General features: G+C 39.9%; 1 protein-coding gene across 7 annotated transcripts in view; it reads left to right on the top strand.

The window, feature by feature from the left end:
- The window catches only part of BTRC (beta-transducin repeat containing E3 ubiquitin protein ligase), a 118,676-nt gene that overhangs the window by 55,688 nt on the left and 44,966 nt on the right, over window positions 1-18,022 (top strand). For all 7 annotated transcript variants that reach the window (XM_074831142.1, XM_074831137.1, XM_074831140.1 and 4 more), the window contains one exon: window positions 6,840-6,929. In XM_074831142.1, the coding sequence (XP_074687243.1) occupies window positions 6,840-6,929 (90 nt within the window). The remainder of the gene's footprint in view (window positions 1-6,839; window positions 6,930-18,022) is intronic.

The following is an 18,022-nucleotide window of genomic DNA, read 5'->3' as shown; positions in this document are numbered from 1 at the left end:
AGTAATTCAAGCCTTCATCCACTTCAGTGGTACTTTGCAGTCTTTAAAGGTGCTGACCCATTGAGTTAAACTGTCAAGGGAGGATAAAAAAGGAGCTTCATCCCGGGAGGTAACAGCTGCCAGGTTTTCAACACCTTGCACGCTGCTGGAAAAATGTCACAAATTGTCAATGGAAAGAAAAATCACTTGGCTGCCATCTTCCCTTAATGACGTGCCTTATAAAATGAAAGATTTAAGGGTTTTAAAATCAGCAAGTAGCTGTCAGGAAAAAAAAATCCTGAGGGATTTGGAACAATGGGCCCAACAAGATGTATCCTGAAAGACTGCGAATAATACATCCAAGTTGGAATAACCAGATCTGGTTGGGATGACCATGTTTATCATTGCACAGTGGGACAAGAGGGAAGTGAAAGGATCAGCAGCACTGAAGTCTAACATTACCATGCCTGTATTTAAAAAAAAAAAAAAAAAAGGGGGAAAAAAAAAAAGTCTGATTCATAAGCCAGTGAACTGAGAGAAGACATACTGTATTTCTGCTCTTTTGAGGACGATTTGTTTTCAAGCAGCTACCAGATGGCTAAATACCACGACATTTCCTTTTTCTTTTTTTTTTTTTTTCTTCTTTTCTTTAACAAGAGATCTAGTTCTCCTTGCTCTTTGTTTTTGTTTGTTTTAATGCTTTTACGTCGCTGAACAACCCTGTGGTGTTTGGGCATTGTGGCATACTCTTTTTTGTTTCCCCCCGTGCATTGATGGATGAGGGAAAAAGATCTTCAGCTTTAATGTAATTTCAGATAACAGGCAGTTTGGAGTAAGGCTTGTTGTTTGTATTGTCTTGAATTTTTTTTGTTTTGGGGCCTTTTTTTTCCTGTTTGTTTTAGGTAAGTCATTTTAATTGTACTGAGTAATTAGAAGGTACACACAGCCAAGGGAGCTTTGTTATGGTAATTGCTCAAGAAAACCCACTCCCCAACTACCATTGCCATGTGTTGAGACACGTCTTCCCTCTAGTGGCAATATTAAGGACTCTGGCTTTCACAGTCGGCAAGGTGTAATTGCAATATGACAAACTGTGCTTTAGGGAAAATCCTGTAAATGATACAGTTTTTTGTTTGGCTAGTCTTTATTTTGTCTTATGACTTTCCGTGGAGACTACCCTTCCCTAGGCTGGGCTAGGGATAACAAAAATTTCATCTTAAGAAAATAATCGCGGTGAATCCTGGGTAATGTCTTACAGCTTGACTTAATTCTAGTTGTCTTTTTAATTACCTGTTTATAAAAACGTTTTTAAATTTGTTGAGATTACTTAATTCTTTCAGAAGAAGCACCTCATTTGAAATAAATAAATAAATTGCATTTATTTTAAATAGTCCATGTGAAAGACCTTTAAAGGGTAATTAATGCAAGTCTCCTAAGACTCTAAGTAAGATGAAAGCGATCTTTCCAAATCTGCTGGAGTGATTTGTTTATATAACTTCCCACTTCTGCTGAATTCTTCTGAGTCTAATAACTTTTTTTCTAACCGTTTGGCAATTTGTGCTTAGCTACAAAAGGCCTTGTTCAAAAAGAACAGTTTAATAATCTTTTCCCTGAAAATGACTTGAAGGGAGGGTATGGGTTTTATCTTTTTGCTGTGTTTTTATTAGTGTTATCTTTCTCTGATAAATCATGTAATTATTAACTATTGGGGGGGGAAATCTTATTGAACTCCTGGGTTGCAGCTTCTATTAAAAAGTGGAGTTTTGTTCAGGGACTGGGGATTCTCGGAATAAATGGTCAAAGAAATGGATTTCAGTTGGCAGAAAAGCTGCACGCACACGCACAGAGTTCTGCCTGGGGTTTGAGGCTTCAGGTTGGCATTCGGTGTTTGCCCAGAGCTACGCGGACAAGAGTAGAAATGTTTATGTGTTTGTGTCAAAGAGCAGGATTGTACTTTCTTTAAAAAGAAAAATGTAACCAAAGACACTTATGGAATGAGATCAGATACAGCTCTATCTTTAGTGAACCATAGTCTAGCGTCTCTGTGGCATTTTAAGCTTTTGGCTGAGAGTGAATACAGCTTTGTGGTTCCCCTGCTTCTGATGTGATTTGGTGCTCCCATATATTTGTAGGTTTGTTTGTTTTTTTTTTTTTCATTAGGGCTTGTTTTGCTATAGGGCTGCTTAACACTGTTCTCAAACGGCTTTTGCAAGGTTAAAGGAATGCAGCTTGGTAACAAGTTTGTGTCATTTTAAATATATACCTCCCAGTAAATAAGGAGGAGCCTTGCAATCAATCCCTTTTAGTGTGTTATATGTTTCACCTGACAACTAAACCCTCTATTGATTAACCATTACTTTGTTAGATAATCTCGTGTCATTGAAGCCACTGTAAAAATTAAACTCTTTAAAATGTTTTACCCTAGCAGCAGTGTGAAAATTGAAAACTTGTTCAGAATTACAGCCAGCTTCCACAAAGAGGGTAGTTTTCAACAAACTGGTTTATGTTTGCATGCTTTATATGCAATATAAAAGCATATTAAAGCACTCCAACGCAAAGCTATCTCCTTGTGGCATTGAACCAGGCTACCATTTCAGACTGCTTTTCCTTGGTGAAGAAACCTCTTATCTTGATGAAAGGTGAGGAGAAACTTGAACAGTCTTGGTGAAAATTAGATGAGATTCATAAAAGGGTTGAGCTTTAAAGGTGAGCTTGAGAAATTTGCTTTTCTGAGGCTTGGTTTTGATTTTCTTGGTTTTCTTCCAGGTTAGTCAATATTCTCATGGGCATTGGAACGAATGGAAGGAGGAACTCTGATGTTGCAGTGTAGCATGAGACACCATCAGATGTTTCACCTAAAATGCAGGGCTCTGCATCATTACTTGAAGATATGACATTCATTCTGCTTTCAGTTAGATCTATTCACTAGTAACTGTTAGTGTACAAACACAAATATGCCAATATCAGATGAAATCAAATCTTCATGTCTAGCAGTAATCTTGCGTGTCTCAGTAGCCAGTAACTGCTGCCTACAGAGAAACATTAGAAGGCAACCATAGAGTACTACATTCACAATATATTCTCCCAGCTTCTTATGACTTGACTTCATGAGGCAGATGCAGCTTCTTTGACTCTACCTATCAAGTAGAGTGACATTACCTCTTTTCCCCTTGGACTTTAAGGGAGAACTAGGCTTTCTTCTGCATTTTTGCTTTAAACCTTTTAAAACATATTGTAGAACGTGCACACGAATCTTCTTTACCCTTTTTATTCATCCCACAAGGCTAATAATGCATTCTTCTGTGAGAATGTGAAAATAAGAACTTCGTAACTTTGCAAACATAGTAATGGATGTTGAACTGAAGATCACTGTATGTTTTATTCTCAAATCTGCATCCTGATGGGTTGAATCCATTATACATACTCCTTTGAATTTTCTTCTTTTCCCCCACTTCTTTTATTGAGAAACAAAGAGCTGCTGAAAGACTAAATGGTCATCTGGTAATTTGGCACTTACATAGATTTTATGTAATAAAATTACTGTGTGAAAGTTGATTCTCACAGTGAAAGCATGTTCTTCTCTCCTTTCTGAGGCTGAAAAGGTTGGGAAGGAGGAGTTTAAGTGTCGTTGGCATGTTGTCAAAGGGCAGAGAGGTATTGATAGTGCGGGAATGACCAGGTCAGTCAGACCCAGAGTCTGCTTATCCAGTGCTGACTCCAGCACTGTCAGTGGAAGATGCTGTTGAATGAGAGCAAATGGGTCTGGCTGCTCTCTGTGCTCCGTTCCTCTCCTGCTTCTGGAGCATCTGCCACTGTTGCACTAGGGGTGTCTGAGGGATGTCTCTGCTGATTACTCTGTGGACCTGCTGCGCATCAGTTTGTTTAATCCCTTCTTCTACTTGCTGGTGCTGTGTCTCTCCACGGTGTCCTGGGGCAGCTAGCTCCAGAAGTTCACTGCCTGCTGTGTGAAGAAGTGTTTCATTTTATCTGCTTTAAATTTATGAGTTCCATCAAGTGTCACTAGTACTGGTATTGTGGAATTTGATGAACAAGTTATGCTGGAAGTTCAGTTGGTGCTGTTTACACTGTGGTCTAATGTGTGGTTGAAAGTAATGAAAATCAAGCAATACATTTGAATAATTAGTTGTATCTACATTCTGACATGCACACACCTTTTGAATAGTGGCATAGTGAGCTTCCTTCTCAGAAAGTTCTAGGGTTTTTAGATTTAGTATTTCACATTGTGTATTTTGGGTTAGGTTCAGTTAATGGAGCCACAGGCTTCCTTGTTGCTTTCAGTAAATGATTTTGTGGCTGATCTTTTCATCTGCAAAGTGGAGTTAGTAGTAGTTTTCTTTGAGTCAGGGCTCCTCATAAAATTTACAGTATGTAGCAGATAAGTTGTACAAAAATACTGCTACTGGAATTTTAGGAATTAAATTGCAAATGAGAGAAATCACAGATTTATGATAAATGGGTTAAATTACACAAATGTAAATACTGAACAAAGACTCTTACCAACTCTTCATGGTTTTACACCTTCAGAATCTGGTTGAATTTAACTAACACGATGCTTATAAAATGAAGTTTGCATGGAGTGTCTGAACGTCAGTGCACAGCAGATGGTGTCAACTTTCTGTCCACCAGTTGGGCCGCTACATCTAAGCCACAGTTTATAATCGTTTATGCCATTCTGATCTTTCTTCTGAGGAGAAAGTTCTGTGCATACCAGAGTGATGGTTTTATGATGTTGGCAAATATTTGCAAGAGGCTAGATTGAGTCCATCAGACTTCTGTTTGCTTGTGGCCTAATCCCAGTTTGAATCTGAACCTCCCCTGCTGAAAGATGCACTCTGTTCATCTGCATGGCATTTTGAAAGGATTTGTGTGTTTGAATTTCTCTGTTTCTTCTTCTGGATCCAGAGTCAGAAGTTGCTAGCTGGCTGCTACTCACAGCAGATATCAGTGTTATGACTTGTAAGGAGATCTGCTGGAGCCAGGATATTCTGCATTCCTGTCTGTCACTGGTTGTTTTCTGGTTAGAGAGCTTACTGAGAAATAAAACATGAACTGCTAAAGCAATGGAGAAGATAGGGCTTCTGTACCCCTTTTTGTTTCTGTTTCATGGTGAACTTTAAAGGGGTCTGTAAAGAAGTAAGGTGGAAAGACTGATTTCCTGAATTTCCTCAAGAGTGTCTGTACTGTGCTGGACCAGTACAGATCCACCTGCGCCACTATACTGATTTCCCATGGTGGGCAGTAAGGAGTGTTTAATGAGGATTGTAAGAATTTAGGTGAATAATGTTATAAACTGATTGTGGGTGAATAATGTTATAAATTGATTGTGAACACTCAGTTCCCATCAGTTGGTGCTTACCCTCCTCCTGAGCTTTTAATCTCTCTGTATTCTTGCCTCTTATGTCTTTTTACAGTCTGTTCCTCTGCTACTTTGTGTGTTGCCACTGACTACGTCTTGCACAGTCAGGCCTGTGTCAGAGGGGCAAAAAGGGGAGATCGTTTGTTGGTGGTTGGTGTTGAGGGAATTTGGCTCTGACAACGAAGCTTTGGGGTAGAGGGAGAGGTTTAGGAGCCCTTAGCATGCCAGTGTTGCCCACAGGTTTTGTAACCTTTGGGGTTGAATTAGTTTCAAATCAAACAACTATAAATCTGTAGCAAGCCCTGAAAGAAGGATCTTCAGAGGTTGCCAGTGAATATTACAGGGAGAGAACTGACAGGCAGTTCACTACAGATCTTTGTGCATCCTCCCCTTAAGGCAATCTTAAAAGTATAATGAATGTTAGTATGTTTTAGTTAGTGCTCCTGGAAATGTCTTTGTAGCAAGTTTAATTTCATTCTCTTTCAACATGGTTCTTGGGTTTTCCCCACACAACTGTTTGAGGTAGCAACATCATCTCTGTGGTCCACTTACTACTCTTGCAACAAAGCAAGTTTGTGCTTGCTTTTGGGCTGCCACTTTTGCTTGGGAGCAGTTTTCTGTAAATGGTGACAGGCACTGGGGTATTAATCCAATACTGGAGCTCTTAGGTGCTGCTATACTCCTACTATGACTAGAAAATGTGAGCTTAATCAAGTAGTAATTAAAAAGGTGTTGAAAGTCGGGGGGGGGGGGGGGGGGTGGAGCTTTCATTAGAAACTCCTGAGTTCTTCAGACATCTTAGTTTAAATAGCCAGATCAACCAAAGTATAATTTTAATTGCACTTCATAAGTACTCTTCATATGCTGCCCTTAAAAAAGGGAGAGACTATGAGTAATGTGTTCTGCAAAGACTCCAAAGTCTGCAGCCACAGCTGAGGGTCCCCTGGGCAGGACAGTGTATATGTTAAAGAAAAAGACATTCTACTTTAAAAGAAAAAGCTTTCCAAAATCGAGAAGATTAAATATGAGTGAGATGTGGTGTGCATTTGCTCCCTTCTGATTATTACCCTTGTACTGTCCCTGTGTATTTTTACCTGGCAAAGATAGGGGATGTTTTAATAAACATTTGACATACACTGTGATAACTAGTGTGTAGTAATCACCTTGCTTCAGTTGTTCAGTTATGAAGCATTTTGTGAAAGAGCAAACAACTGAGTCTTTTTTTTCCTTTTTCAAAGGAAAAGAGGAGAGAAATTTTTTTTTTTTTTGAATCTCAGAACTATAAAATTGTACATAGCTTCTCAGAGGACATCCATGCCCTGAACATAGGCTTTTGCTGTAAACTAGTTTATTTTGGTTCGAAACGTTTACACCTTAGGAAAAAGGAAATGTAGTAGAGTTGTTGTGGGTTCCTGTGCCAGAAATGTGGTGCCTGAAAGAAAATTGTGTTCTTCTATTCATAACCATTTTAATCTTTCTGCAGACCTACAACAGCTGTGCCAGACTGTGCTTAAACCAGGAAACAGTATGTCTAGGAAGCACTGCTATGAAGACTGAAAATTGTGTGGCCAAAGTAAGTAAGAGAATGGCTTTGGTTTTGAGGGTTTTTTAGCAGATTGTTCATTGTTAATCAAAGAAAAGTTTTTGTTAAAAATTACAATTAGGAAAAAATATTTAAACAAAAAGCAAGTATTTTGGGTAGGCTTTCTGTCCTTCAGTGTAGAGATTTCAGTCTTGCTGTTTTTCTCTGCTGGAAATGATTACTCAAGTCCTGAGCTATCTAGGATTGAAGGGTTCATTCTGCTATACAAGTAATAGGCTTTTCCAGTGGGATGACCTATGCCTGCCATGTAATTAGCTGTGGCAACTTCAAATGATAAATGTCCAGATACATGCTAAAAATATTGCATGAGAGCTCTTTGTATCATGGTTCCCTTTCTTAGCTACCAGAGGGGAGGTGCAAAAAAGAAAGACCTTTCAATTAAAATACAGTGAATGCTGTATTTAAGGGAAAGGGAGGAGGGAGATATGGCAGTCTGAATGGTAAGAAAATGGATATATTAGCCCATCAGAGAAAAGTCATTCCTTGAGATTTGTAGTAGATGTGATTGGAAAAGATGGGGTGCCATTAGCCACCTTCTTTTCTTAAAATTCAGCATAACTAGAGTAAAACAACATACATGTAGGGCTGTTTGTGAATGGAAAACCTTTGAACTGTGATGCAATCTGTATAGAAATACCGTACCAAGGATGCATTTAGCCTTGCGTAAGCTTCGTATTTCCACTGAAAGGAAGTTTAGAATGGGCATGCAGGACAGCTCAGTGCATGCAGCCATCTGTTACCGAAACCAGCTGGCATTTTGTTGCTCCTCTGTCACCACAAACCTGACCACTCGAAAGCCTGTTTTCTCTTCTGGTTATTTATTCTTTGATCTTCTCGAAGTCCTTTTTTTTCATACTTTGAATGGTTGTTAAAGGTGCCTTGTCCCTTCAGGGACCACTTTTTTATTGACCTTTAAGATAATTTCCCAGCTAAATCTTTGCTGGGATTTTGCTGGTGAAATTTGGATGTCCCATTACTTTTGATTCCTGACAGGGAATTGGCTATCATAAAAGTTTGTCATGGTGCTTGCAGGTGGCTTAGCACTCATAAACTGTGCTCGACATGCCAGGTTACCTTCCACTGAAGAAGCACTTCTGAGAGAAGCTACCAATCTTGGTACATATTGGTAATATTTAATGCCAACACCTCCACTCTTAACTTAAGATGACTGGTATTGCACACTGCTTCCTAAGGTGCTTTATGATACAAAGTAGGTGAAACTTTAAGTAAGGTGCCAGAGCGGCTCTGACTGAATTATATCCTTGTACAGCATTATTCTGATGCCATGAACCAGCTCACAGCAAGCTAACTAGAGTAGACCCATTCATCCCCATCTGCTTTATAGCATCTTGTTTGACCTGATCATCTTACTAAGGAGCAAGGATGTACAGGAACTACAGCTAATTTAAGTGATGCCTCTTTTAAATGAAATGACATACCTTTATCATCTAATGCCCTAGATAATAAACTCTTAAAATTACGTTTTCAGTGGGATCATGGTAAGAGGTGTGTATAGGACTCAAGGTGGGAACAGCAAGACTTGTTTCATGTTATTGAGGATGAATGTGAACCATCACCCTGGAGAGGAAAAAGCTTATGTTTTAAGTATTGTCTATATTCTGTAGGACAATCTGTCATCACATATGTATGAAAAACATATATATGTGTATACATGCATATATACACACACACATACATATATATGTATTTTTATATATGTATGAAAAAACATAAGGACTTTTCTGGGGCTATATTTCCTGTAGTACTAGCTTGCGTGGCTATTGTACTCCTTTCCTTTGCCTTCTCAGCTACAAACCAAAATGAAATAGGTTCTAAGAAAGTTTGTCTCTCAAATTCCAGAAGCGTTGAAGCATTTATAAATCCAGGTAGCTAAATGCAGATGGCTCAGTGGTGATGGCATAGGCAGATGGTACAACTGTTAAATGTACCATAGGTGAAGGACATAAGAAGGACAGGAACCTGATGGAGTGAGTCCAGAGGAGGACCATGAAGATTTTCAGAGGGTTGGAGCACCTCCCCTATGAGGCCAGGCTGAGACAGTTGGGATTGTTCAGCCTGGAGAAGAGAAGGCTCCAGGGAGACCTTATAGTGGCCTTCCAGTACTTAAAGGGGGCTACAGGAAAGATGGGGAGGGACTCTTTGTTGTGGAATGTAGTGTAGGACAAGGGGTAATGGCTTTAAACTGAAAGAGGGTAGATTTAGATTAGGTGTCAGGAAGAAGTTCTTCACTATGAGGGTGGTGAGACACTGGAACAGGTTGCCCAGAGAGGTTGTGGCTGCCTCCTCCCTGGCAGTGTTCAAGGCCAGGTTGGACGGGGCTTTGAGCAACCTGGTCTAGTGGAAGGTGTCCCTGCCCAGGGCAGGGGGGTTGGAATGAGATGATCTTTAAGGTCCCTTCCAACCCAAACCATTCTATGGTTCTATGAGTTCAGAGGCCTTCTCCTGGCCTTATGCACCTGGCAAGTTTTATCCTCCATGTCCTATAGCCTTGGACTTTAAAATGTTTTGTCAAGTGGGTGAGTCCTGGAAAGTATAACTGCAGGTTTCTTTATCTGCAGCACTTTTCCAAAGGTATTGTAGGGTTTTAAATTTATTTTTTTTAAACTGGCAGTGAAAGACAAAAAGGATAGCTTTGGAAATGATGATTTACCTTTTCTGATTCTCCAGTGCAGTATCAGCCCTGACTGGGAGCCACATTCAGCATTATCACATGCTTGTCAGATGTGTCAGTCAATCCGCAAGAGACGATGGTTTTTCTGAAAACAGAGTTTCTGATTCTGCATCTACTTGCGAAAAAGAAAATTGTGGTCTGTTAAGACTGTATTAATGCCATTTACTGATCGTGTGCTTGATGTTTCTGAAGTTTGTTCAAGGAATGAAATGCAGTTTCCCTTGAGGCCACACACATCAATACTAAGGTATCTTTTTTCACACTGAAGCACTGTCCATCCATCAAGCTCTCTTGTGAACGAGTGCTTCTGTACAGGACATCCAGATATAAATTATCAACCTAACAATTGGCATTCTTTCTAAAATGGAGGGAAAAGAAGTTTATAATAAATAGATATGCATTTTCAAGTACAGAAGTTAGCATAGGGCCACTGTCTTTTTGACCACTCAAGGAAGTCTGTGTTTGTTAGGAAACCTTGTCTGCTCGGTTGTGATGTCATGCTGCCTGTGCATGCAAAAGCTCAGTGGCTTTTGCAAACCTATGGATTATATAGTTTTATTCAAACATTTAAAAATAAAACTAGAATATCATGTTGTGATGAATCTTTGTACATTGTTCTTAGCCCTGCTTTTCTGGTATTTGTCCTCTGAAACTCCATTGATGAGACTTGGGCATATTTGGGTTGAAGCAAAAAAGGAGCAGTAGAAATTGTTTCAAATGTGTGCATGTTTTGACTGAAGAGGTGGGATCTTAAATTAAAAATTATATATTGTGGTGCACAGATGTCACCTGTGTGATCTGTAACATCAGTTCTTTTCCATCCTCAGGAGTTTTTCTGTTAATCTTTTGGCATCTTTTTGCCCATTGCCTTTGAGTGATCAGCAGGTCTGATGTGTATTTAACCTAATGTCTTTAAAAAGGAAATGCTGTCTCTAATTGTGTTTTTATATATGTGTACACACACACATATGTATAAACTCCTCCTGTTTATCTCTTTAGAAACCAAAAAATGTCTGCAAGAGGATTTCTTCTTATGGTACTACTGGTGTGCAACTGCAAGTGGACAGCTTTCTCAGGAATTGGTGCTAGGTGCTTAAATAAGGTAGAAATGTAGCATGAACCTGAGCTCCAAGGACAGGGTGTTTGATTTTAATGAGGCTTATTGAAATCTGGCCAAATGAGCATCTGTTCCTATTGTTTGTTCCATATTTTGTAAGCCAGTATCTTCAGGCCAGATAATGGTGTTGGTGTGTGCTTCATCCTCAATTAGAGAGGGGGACAGTTAAAAATCCCTTGGCATCTGGTATGTCGCTAGGATTCTTGTGATGCTCCTGGGTGTGCAAACAAGTTTCTCTTCTGTTCTGAACCCGGGACCACTTATTTTCTGTGGTGACCTTCACACTTTCTATTTGCTGTATGGTGAGGGATGCTCTGGTGTGTCTGCAGACTCCTTGGCCAAGTCTTTGCTTGGATGGGTTATATATATTAATGTTTTCAGAGGTATTACCTTTTCACCCTTTCATAATGTGGGCTGTATTAGGTTGGAGTTTTGCTGTTTGCTTGAAGTCTGTTAGATTTTGCATTTCCCTGGCTCATGGAAATATCCTTTTGATTCAACGTGCTCTTTTCTTTCCCAGCAAGAGACTGGTGTACAGCTGATCTCACAGTTCTACAGTCAATACGCATTTCCTGCATTCATTAGATAGGTCTTTACTGTTTATTAACTCCTGCAGTCAGTTCCAGTTCGTCTGTATCCACTATATAAAGAAGTGTTCTTGGATTCATTTTGCACATTGAATTCTTTCCTACATGTGCCAGAGATAGGCACCCTATGGCACACCTGCCAGAGACAGCACAAAGACACCTTCTAAATGGCATACAGCATCCCCAGGTTTCTACTTAGTTCTGAGCTCAGTAGCAGCTGGGAGAGGTTCTCTGCCTCTATCTAAGTGAAATTGGAAGAAGAAAACTATGGTCATGCACACTGCCCTTGAAAAATTAGTCTGCTGTTTCAGGCCACTCCTAGCTACCCACATGTGATAACTGGCTCCTGCTTTTTAAGGTCCTGGCCAACCAAGGGACTTCTCAGGGTCTTTTAAGCATGTTGTGTCTTCTAGGGAATCTTTGATTGCTGTTCATCATACTTTTAAATGTGCACGCTGCAGGGGTTACAGTATTAAACTAGGAATCTAGAATGGGTTTATTCCCTTTATTTTTAGCACTGTGATTTTATTCTCTGTGGCCATGATGGCTTTTCTTGCTCCTCATCAAAAAGGGAATTGAATAATACTCTCCTTGCAGAAATGTTATGAAATTTAGCTGTATGATACTTTTTTGACCCTTGGATGAAAAGACCTGCTTAAGCATGTAATGATGTTCTGCCTACTTGGCAAGCTGTTTGTAGTGTACAGGGGGATAGAGCTATGTTCCACTTAATTCTGGAGACACAGAACAGGGCTTGACACTTCAAGTATGCTATGTAAAATTTTCTTTCAAAGCTGCATAGTATTGTTTAGCTATAGCTACACATTCTACATTCAAGAGTGATTCAGCTAAAGCAAGGAGTGATGGAAGTAGCTGGTAATTGAAATCTACCTTCCTTTGTCAGTTCTTTCTGCATCACTACTTCCAAATTTTTAGAATAAAAATAGTCAGCACAATAATAACATTGAGCTCAAAAATTTTATATGAATTCAAAGGAAAAACCATGAGTACTCTTTAATAAACAAACATTTAGGGTTCCAGGCTGGATGCTCCAGTTGGCAGTAGGACAAATTGATCTGAAGAGTGTCCCTCTTGTACTCTAAAGTCCCTTTATGTCACAGATTGATGGCTCCTCTTTCCTGAGAGTGTCCCTACATTTACTTTGCATGAACAGCACAACCAGCTCAGCGTTCTGCTGTGATACACCACTGAGTTGGTATATCTTCAGATAATGCATAGTTTTCCAGTTTTGAACCCTTTCCAGTCGTTGAGATTGAAATTAGAGCAATTTAATCATGAACAAATATTATTTGACTAGCTACATTCATTTTCCTGATACTCCTTCTACTGTTTTAATGAGAAAGTATGTTCCTCCATACCTTAATTTTTAGTATTAAGCTTCTGTGTAATGATGCAGAGGGGCTGTCAGTGGACATGCTTCCAGCTCCAAATCCCTCAGTATCAGTGTCCCCTTTTGTGGCTTGGATATCCCTTTCGCTGGGATGACAGTTTTTGAGGCCGTTACAAACAGGATAAATGCTGCCTCAGCCACTGACTAATACAGATTTAAGCATGTCATTTTACTCTTCTGTTGTAGGTATACTCTCTGTAAAAAGAGGCTTGTGTAAATGGTGGGTATTGCTGGGATTATTTAATGTTCAAAGGTGCTTTGAAACTGTGAATTCTCAGTATTTAGACAGCACAAGTACAAAACAGCATCAGAGGTTTATCTAAAAGCTTTTACCTAATGCTGAGTATCCTTAGTAATATGTCTACTTTTATCTTAATTGCGAGTTTCTCATTTTTTTTAGTATTTTTTTTTAGGTCAAGACAATCTTTATGCTTTAGCTTCCCCTTGGTCTAATAACCTCTTTGCAAATGACTGAGAAAGAAATGTGATATTCCTTCTCCCCCCACCCCACCCCACCATACACATTCTCCAGATTTTGATAGACTTGTTTTATTTATTTCCAAAATTATATCCGCAGGAAACAAGCTGTTTAAATTCAGATTATGCTGAAGCAAAATGGTCCTGGTATGAGAAGCAACGTGCTGTTTTATGAGCGCAGAGTCCCTTTTCTCATAACTGATTGATAGTAAATATTTTCCTGAAGAATTATTGCCAACCATGAACAGTGCAACTGTTTCACTTTTTTTTTCCGTGCTACTTGCTGTACCAGCCATTGTCTGTAATTAAGATCTACAATTCACAATGCAGACGTTTGCACTTCCTCTGGGTCTGAGCTATTTATAAGGCATTTCAGCTGTTCAGAGTTTCTTTTGAGTGTTAAACTACATGTAAACAGGCTTCTTTAGTCTTCAGTTACACAAACACCATGGAGTGGTTGTCATTTCTGCTTCTCTTACCACCCAAAATGACTTTGCATGTCAATGAAGCCACGAATTAAAAAAGAATTACACTTGGGTTTTTTTAAATGCAAAAGAGACTTTGAAGAAATAGTAATATAATAGTTAACTCATAATTGCTTTACAGCTGAGTGTATTCTGGAGATCAGTTCTCAAAGCTCTGCAGTAAGGAAGGTCAGTTAGGCGATATGCAAAATCTTAATATGAAGAATCACTTCCAAAATTTGGTCAACTCGATGGAGATGTTTCTGCTGTTTGGAGCTCTGGGTTTGGTATCTCAAGAAAGTAAATTGTATTACCTGTGATGTTGAGTTCAATAAATACTGGAAGGGCTCCCACACAGGTCTTAAAAACTCCTTCTCAGGTTTGATTGGTTGTACAGAAAAACTTTTTTGTGGTGATGACAATCAACTGGAACAGGTTGTTTGTGGAGGCTCTGCAGCCTCCATCCATGGAGGTTTTTAAGACCAGACTAGATGAAGCCCAGAGCTACTTGGTCTGACCTCATAACACACCCTGCTTTGAGCAGGAGATTGGGCTGGAGAACTCCTGAGGTCCGTTCTAAACTGAATCATCCTGGGATCTTCTCAGTATACAGGTAGTGAAAGTGTAATAGAAATCTTAAAATTTAGAAACCTGACCTGGCATCCTTGGTCAAAATTCCCCTGCACCTGTATTCTGTGTAGTGTCACATGCTGTAGTTCTACTCCAAGTGTTTGCTGGTTTGGTGATTAATTCTCTGCATAAAGAATTACAGCATTGAGGTCTTCATTCAAATCCTATCATGTTAAGCTTGTAAGGAGTGTTCACCAGGATAAGAGTTGTGAAACAAACTGGACTTGCACTTACAAAGTACTTTGGGATCTTTTGTGCTGAAAATGTGAAACAGTTTGGAGTCCAAATCATTGGTGGCTTTAGTGGTAAATCGTGGCAGACATGAAGAAAAGCATCGCTTCTTAAGTAGTCACCTGCAGTGGCAGCACCCTCAGATGGTAGAGAATACAAATACCATTAACATGACATTAACTAGATATGTTTTCAGTATTTTTCAAATGCAAGAATTGAAAAAGTTGCTTGAAAAATATGTCCAATTCTTGCGCTCAAGCTTGTGGTGTGAAATGCTGGAATAATCATTTCGTAGTGTAGCCTGCTGCAGGGGAGCCATTGGTGTGGCCAAGTGTCACATTGCAGAAGGCACAGTGAGTTCTGAGTTCAGCCTAGCAAGAGAGCTGCTAAAAATGAGCCCGTTTTTGTAGACTGATGGGGGTTAATGTGAGGTAGGCTCCAGCATCTTTGCTGTTAGGAGCGGACAGGGGAGGGGAAATAGTGTGGAGCGAGTTCATCGTCAGGCGTGTACTGCAGCATTGCCCACTGATGCATGCCGGATCACCCGCACGCAGAGATCACATGGCTCCTCCAAAAGTCAAACGATCAATTCGCCTCGTTTTGGCTCTGTACTTAATGCACAAACAGTGCGATCTGCAGGGCTGTAATTGCATTGTTAGGGCCAAGGAACAAGCCTGTGCCTTTTCAGCAGACAGCTGGCAGGGAAAGAGGCATGTTGTTAGGAAAGAGAGAGGCAAGGCAAATAAAATTACTGCTAACGCTCAGAGATCGGCAGGAGTCCTACTTGCCTAATCTTACCGGTGGGAGCAAGCGGCTGTTGTAATCCAATTATAGCAGCATAAGCAATTTGTTAGACACTCCGCATAATGTAACAATTTCCCAATAAACTCTGACTTGTAATAACGTCGGCAAGAGCCCACATAAATCTGCCCGAATGGTGGGGGCTGGAGTGTTCGGCTGGGGGCTTGTAATTTGTGCCATCAGCGCGTTTTGTGGAGTGTGGTGTGGTGCAGTCTTTCAGTGCAGGAATTTTAAGGAGAAAAGCATGGCACGCCCCTCCAAGAGAAAACCATTAGCAAGGGTCAAAAGAGATACCAAACAAAGCTGGGAGGTGGCTTTTCTAGGAGGGAGGAAAAATCAACCCCCAAACACAGGGCTCTAGCTGATGTGGATTTAAAAATATTAAAAAGCAGTAATGAAAATTGTAGCATTTTAAATTACAGCAGTGGGAGGAGGGGGAACTAGAATTACATCTGTTTTGAAGGGGGAGGGAGGAGAATACCCTTCCTTATATTTAAGCCGTTTAAATATTAAAAAAGAAGCTCAAGTATTGGAAGGGATGCTCTGTGCTTACAAGACAGAGAAGCCACGGGTCCTGTCCCAAGCAATTCATAATCTACAAAGGGAAAAATTAAACCTTTTCTGGTATCCAGTTACTCTCCCGTTGTCTTTCTTGCAGCTCCTAGCTGGCTTCATGCATATTGGCACAGCATCTTGATGATGTGTCTGAGAGATAAAACGTAGGTCTAGAACCATTCACTTTGAGAGTACCCCAGTGAATTTAACTTTTTTGGCACAGTGATGAATGTCCCCTCTGGTTCATGCAGATCTACACAAAGAACCTAATCTAATTTAGATATTATTTAAAAGTAAAATCAGTCTGCTGCGCTCTGCCTGTCACTCTTGGAGCACATTGCGAGTTACAGCATCGCAGACACCAGTTTAAGGTTTATGTTTAGCAAGATTTAAGATATCATATTTCTGTTAATCCCTCTATTTAGCATTTCCCTTTGCTAAGATGCAGCTAGGCAGCAGGCAAAATAATGTAGGTCCCTTTATATACAGCACAGAGACTGTCAGAGGTCCAGGATTTTGAATGTAGTTCTTAGCACTGCTGTGGTGTAAAAATGCCTGACTTCATACTGGTAACAATACTTTATTCATTTCTTAGCTATGGGATCCTGTGAGGCTTCAGTGTGGAGTTACATTTCTGCTCTGACTCATTCCCAAGTTGTGGCAGCACAATACCTTTTCGTAGGGGTAAAAATACTTCCCAGCTGTACCAAACAGTTTCACTTATCATTTGGAGCTCTTCCTCTAAGTCCTGTGTTTTGATTCTGGGCTACGCAGGTTCCTTTGCTTAGCAAAAAAACCCAAGCCCCAAACTAAATTGTTGACCTTGTACATACAGCTCACACAATTATGCCCATACGGCGTTTGCCTTTACGGTAGTACCATATTTCATGCGATTTTGGGGTGTATTTAGATATTCACCTGTCGTGTTAGTACTGAGATGATTTTTATTTAAACTGTAAAATAGTATCTGAGATGTGCCGGCAGGCTGCTGTGCAGATAATGCTGCATATTTTGCCCTTCTTTATGTGGAAGTCAAGCCTCCATTGTTCTTAATCTTCGTTGTCTGCCAGCGTATCAAGATAACAGGCTGAGACAGCGAGCATTTCCAAAAGTATCCTAATAAATATTTTCTTTCAACATAAATACGCCTTAAAAAGTGTGTTTAAAGAGAGCAGGTATTATCTTAGTTTACTGAAGCTGCATCAATAAACTGCAGTGTTTCTAATAAAGCCACTCAGTGTCTGGGTTTAACTAATGGCTGATTTTCATGGCTTTGACAGTGAGCTGTGTGCGTTATTTTCTCCTGATATTGTAAAAATAATGAGAGCAAATTAGAACAATCAGTTTACCCAGATAGCTGCTGATTGGAGGTGATGGGCAATATGGCAGCGGGTAATCCATCTTCGGGCTCCTGTCACATTAACTTCAGCAGTGTGGAAAAGATCAGGCGGAGCAAGCGGGAATCCTGCCCAATCAGAAAGCCGAAATTAATGAGAAGAGCATTGTTCTGTGATCAACCTTTTAATTAGCAAGAGTGGAGATGGAGGGAGTGATGAAGCTGGCAGCACAGCTGCACAATGCTGGGCATGTTTTCGGTGAGGGGGAGGAAAAACATGGGTTTTAAATTACCCCTTCTGTGCTCCCTGTACACCGGCAGTGTGTCTTCATTCTAAACCCCTTAAAAGATCTTAATAAACAGCCGCATCCAGGTTAATATTGCAAACGTGGCTGTTACTAATGAGTAGTTTCGAAGCAGGTCCTTTCGGGGGTCATTTAAGAAAATGTTGATCACTGTTTACAGAAAAAGAGAGGGACAGGGTTTGGTGTTGGATTTAAAGTTTCACTGCATCAAGGAAAGAAGAGGAGGGAGACGGATAAAATTAGAGTAAGGGACTGCCTGTTTTATTACTCCCCTCCTTATTTAGTATATGTTTGAAATAAGATTCCTTGGCATATATTTGAAATGAGACTCCTCAGTTAAAAATACTATGCATGCCATGTGGCTTTCAGCAGCAAAAAAAGAGGAGAGATCAAATACTGCATTGATTTCATAATGCTCCTTTTTGTTGTTTTTTTTTTTGTTGATGGGTTTTTTTGC

Source organism: Strix aluco, chromosome 7 (genome assembly GCF_031877795.1).
Source record: "Strix aluco isolate bStrAlu1 chromosome 7, bStrAlu1.hap1, whole genome shotgun sequence".
NCBI classification, from domain to species: domain Eukaryota; kingdom Metazoa; phylum Chordata; class Aves; order Strigiformes; family Strigidae; genus Strix; species Strix aluco.
This window is presented reverse-complemented; position numbering and strand designations above follow the sequence as displayed.